This window comes from Ascaphus truei, chromosome 7 (genome assembly GCF_040206685.1).
Source record: "Ascaphus truei isolate aAscTru1 chromosome 7, aAscTru1.hap1, whole genome shotgun sequence".
NCBI classification, from domain to species: Eukaryota; Metazoa; Chordata; class Amphibia; order Anura; family Ascaphidae; genus Ascaphus; species Ascaphus truei.
The window spans coordinates 3,907,867-3,912,187 of record NC_134489.1 but is presented as its reverse complement, the minus strand read 5'-3'; the positions used below and the strand labels follow the sequence as shown (position 1 = coordinate 3,912,187).

Here is a 4,321-nt window from a genome sequence, read left to right as displayed (position 1 = left end):
ACCTAATTTAATATAATTTTTTATACAATATAACATTATCTAAACTAATCATATTTTAATGTCAAATGTCATTAAGCATTAGGAACATCTAGTGTTTTTGTTATGGCCAAATAAAACGTATTAACAGCAGCATCAAATCTGACAAAATGAATTACATAGTTTAGGACATGGAATAGAATATCTTCTAGGCTGAGTTTTCATGGAACACAGAAGACATTTGACCCCTTCCACTACTATAAAAAGATTTGTAATCCATTCTATTTTAACCTGACCTCTTCCCCATCCCCACCAGTGTATTTACCCCTTACTGTAGTTCTACAGTGATTAGAGTGGTATATAGAGACATTATTCGTTGTTAAACCCATTGTTATAAACCAGGCTCCTCCTCTCCACCCCTCCTCCTGTATTCTGGCGTCTCCTGGCTCATAATCTCTTGATAAGATGTGTGCACAAGATGAAAGCTTAGTAGCTCAGGTTAGCTCAACTCTAGCAGGAGTTTGGGTCTTTGACCACCACACACACGCACACACACACACACAACCAAAAACTCTTTGCACCTTAGCTCAAGATTACATTCCTCCATTGGGTCGTGGAGGACTCCTCTATCTACACCTTAAATGGAAGAGCTAAAAGCCTTTGCCATGGATTCCAGCCTGGAAGGGTATGGTCCACTGATGCAGATGTCCCACCAGTCTTGCCTCCAACCACCCGTAGGATCTGTTGGATTTTCAGTGTCCCACTGCATCCCTCAAAACCCCATAAGAGCTTGTTACCCAGTGGCATATCCCAGCTCTGGGGATTTACCAAGTTACCAGGACAACATCAGAAATGGGGTCCCAAATGCAGACTGGTATGGCGGAAACCAAGAGATGCATTACCCAGCATGTAAGTAAAACATAGCAGGCGCTCATCTTATACTGGGTGGATCATAATAAATTGGATATTATTACAACCCAAATGACTTGTTATTTTTTTACTTTCCATTTCTAAAATTAAAGACATATCAAAGTAATTAGATTGTAAGCTCCTCGGAGCAGGGACTCCTCTTCCGAAATGTTACTTTTATGTCTGAGGCGCTTATTCCCATGATCTGTTTTATTTGTATTATTTGTTATTTATGATTGTCACGTGTAGTACTACTGTGAAGCGCTATGTACTGTACACTAATGGCGCTATATAAATAAAGACATACATACATATAAAGTAACAGTGAATAACTATTTTTTTATATTAGTGAAATTTTATATTTTTTGCTCCTTTCTCATGCATCTCTATAAGGTGCAATATATTACTCAGTCTATACATTGCATTTTGCTTCTTTATATTTCTCATATATAAAACGTAACTTATGTATCCATATATTTGTTTACTCTCAGAACCAACAGAAGCAGAAAGAACTGCTAAATTGGAAGCTCATATATTAACATGCAAATAGCATGTGCTAACTTAACATTTGTATTAAATTTAGGTGTGGAAATGATATATTGAAATGAACAATACAAATTGAGCGGGGATATAGATATTGAGGAAATTGAAAATCTAAAATAAATGCAAATAGTTTTTTGTGCCTTTAATTGGTATAAAAAATGTTTTACATTTGTTTCAGTTAAGAAAAAGTCATGTTATATTCTATGTCCTCTTCTGAAATAATGTCTGTCCTGTTAATAATATATACATCCCTAAATGCTGGCTATTGTTGTGGGGTTAAGACTCGCTTACACTTCAGAGAGCTGGTTATCTATTGAGAAGGCAGCTGAATAAAATGTAAAGTTACATATCCAAATAGCAACAATGCCAATTGTATTTTCACACCATATATTTCTGCTCCAGGTATCTCCGTAATCAGATCAATGTTAGCCAGACGTATCCCTGATAATAAAGTGTCTGGAGAGTTGAAACTGCTCTGTGGGGCCAAATTTGCCATATAAAATAGCACCACAATAAGTGAAAATGTTGTTGGTTAATGAACATTTTTATTGTTTTGATCTCTTCTTTCATTTCTATTTTTATCTTGAATTAATAATCAAGGATAGCTTTAAAAAATAGCAAATACAGTACTAATTCATTAATATGATATAGGGAAAAAGGCATACAGTCACTGCAGAGGGTTCCCAGCTCCAATGATCGGAGGTAAACTAGATGATAGAATTGGTTGTATTGTGATTTAATGTTATCTCAATGTACGGACACTTACAGCGGGTTGTTTCTATGTGTTTCTCCTATAAGAATGTGTTCCGTGCATACATTATGTCGTAGACAGACAGATATTTACTAATTGAATAAGCTTATATACATTTTTACCTTATCTCTTGTTTCTTGACATATGCTGCCCTTCACCAATATTTGAATAAAAGATATCCATGGATTAGTCACCCTAAATGCGTGTCTTGAAAGTGAAGCAAGTGTATGTAAATAAATACACACGTCCAATACATTCTGTAATAAAAACAAAACATGCTAATCAGCACAACCAAAGCGATTTCCCTGCAGCATAAACAGAATGAAAGACAGACCCTTAAAATATATTTTATTTTGGTATACAATGAAATCTTCACAAAATAAAGTGTGTAAAAAAAAGCAACATAATTGTGGTAGATATTAAAGGGACATTTGATGATAGTTTTTTTTTTTTTTTTGCAAAGTATACAGTGCTTGAAATGTTCTTTTATATTAGAGTTTCTATATGGGGGCAGATTTATTATCACTTGATGTGCAGTTGTCCTCCCACAAGGGAAGGTGACATTTTATTTGTGTGCATTATACTACAAGGCACTCTCCATCCATGATATTACATGTTATTCTTCTGTTTATCTCTCAGTCTCCAGGTTCATTGCCCCATCAGGATTTAATGTGTCAGCTGCAGGGTGCCTTGGGTACATAGGAGAAGCATCTAAACCCTCCCTGTACATCCAGCATGCATCGAGAAGGAAAAGAAGGGTCCTCTTTTCTCAGACTCAGGTGTATGAGCTGGAGAAGAGGTTTGAGCATCAGAAGTACCTCACAGCCCCTGAGAGAGAGCAGCTGGCCAAGCTCATCCACCTCACCCCAAACCAGGTGAAGATCTGGTTTCAGAACCACCGCTACAAGATGAAGAGGCAGGTCAGGGTTGGGAACATGGATCATATGGTGGAAGAGGATAAACCCTGCAGCTTGGAGTCTGATAGTAAGGTGGCTTGTGGTAGCCCCTGTGCTTCCATAGAGGATTATGGATCTGCTGATCTGAAGTCGGACTACAAGGGACCCAGCCAGGATCAGCAACTCAATGCACAAAGCCTTATTTTAGGGCAGGACTTTCTGTACCAGCTCTCTGGCTCGGACCTCCAGGAGTATGAAAAAAGCAGCAGAAACCTAGTGTTCAAACCTTGGTGATTGTGTTGCCAAAACCATGTACTTATTATTATTACTATTATTTTATTATTATTATTATTATTATTATCAAAGCCATGGTAATTCCTATAATATGACATCTTTACAAAGCACCGTCTCTGAAGGGAGAGTTAAGATAGCACAAAAGCAGAGTTTGTGGGCTCTGCTACTCATTGTGGAGCAATGATCTGCAGGCTCCACCTTTCAGCTGCCTTTCTTCATTTGTAAATGCTTCGTTTTTAGAAAATGATGAAAGTTAGACTTAGAAAAAATGTTCCACCAGAATCCCCAGGTTTCCTATTGACTATAAATCTGTTGCTTTTTATTTCATAATATCATCATTGGTTGATTGAATTAAAACATGTAGGTATAAAAAAGTAGGGGCTTAACTATAACTTTTTTTTATGTTTTCAATCGTGTTTGTAAATAATACATTGGTGACTTTTCTGCACTTCAGACAGGAGGGGAATGATTTGAAAAAATATTCGAGTCTTTATAATATTTGAGCAGCTTGTGCAAGGATATAATGGCATATTTCTTACACCCTCTTACAAAGTATCTTACATTTCAATGCATGACTTTTTTTAATATCCTTATTTAAACAAAAGCAAATCTAACGGGCAGCCCTCATCTTGCACTCATGACAAAATAGGAAGGAATCAATTTTCTTGAGAAACTGGGCAAAATTCTCAGTAATTTTAAATTAAACTATTTTCTTCTGTTTTATAAAAAGAATTAAAATGTATTTTAGTTGGGTGAATATTTTGTATGTATATATATATATATATATATATATATATATATATATATATATATATATATATATATATATATATACTTTTTTTTGATGTGCCTACGGACGTTTAAAAAACGGAGAAAAAAAGTTTCCAGAATATTTAGATTTTTTTTGTATTTATTTTTAACAAAAGGTGTAATGGTTTCTTCATTGTTTTAT

The 4,321-nt window shown here is 35.4% G+C and overlaps 1 protein-coding gene across 1 annotated transcript; it reads left to right on the top strand.

Annotated features, from left to right (window-relative positions):
* The first annotated feature begins 455 nt into the window (after window positions 1-455).
* LOC142498477 (uncharacterized) lies at window positions 456-4,119 on the top strand. The gene is made up of 2 exons (XM_075606721.1): window positions 456-885; window positions 2,819-4,119. Exons 1-2 carry the CDS (start codon window positions 618-620, stop codon window positions 3,367-3,369), a joined length of 819 nt encoding a protein of 272 aa, XP_075462836.1. The 5' UTR covers window positions 456-617; the 3' UTR covers window positions 3,370-4,119.
* Window positions 4,120-4,321: the final 202 nt, after the last annotated feature.

Coding starts and splice junctions, on each gene's coding strand:
- LOC142498477 (XM_075606721.1), top strand. CDS start 618: ATGGAAGAGCTAAAAGCCTTTGCCATGGATTCCAGCCTGGAAGGGTAT. Junction 886..2,818: donor AGAGATGCATTACCCAGCAT/GTAAGTAAAACA, acceptor TTTATCTCTCAG/TCTCCAGGTTCATTGCCCCA.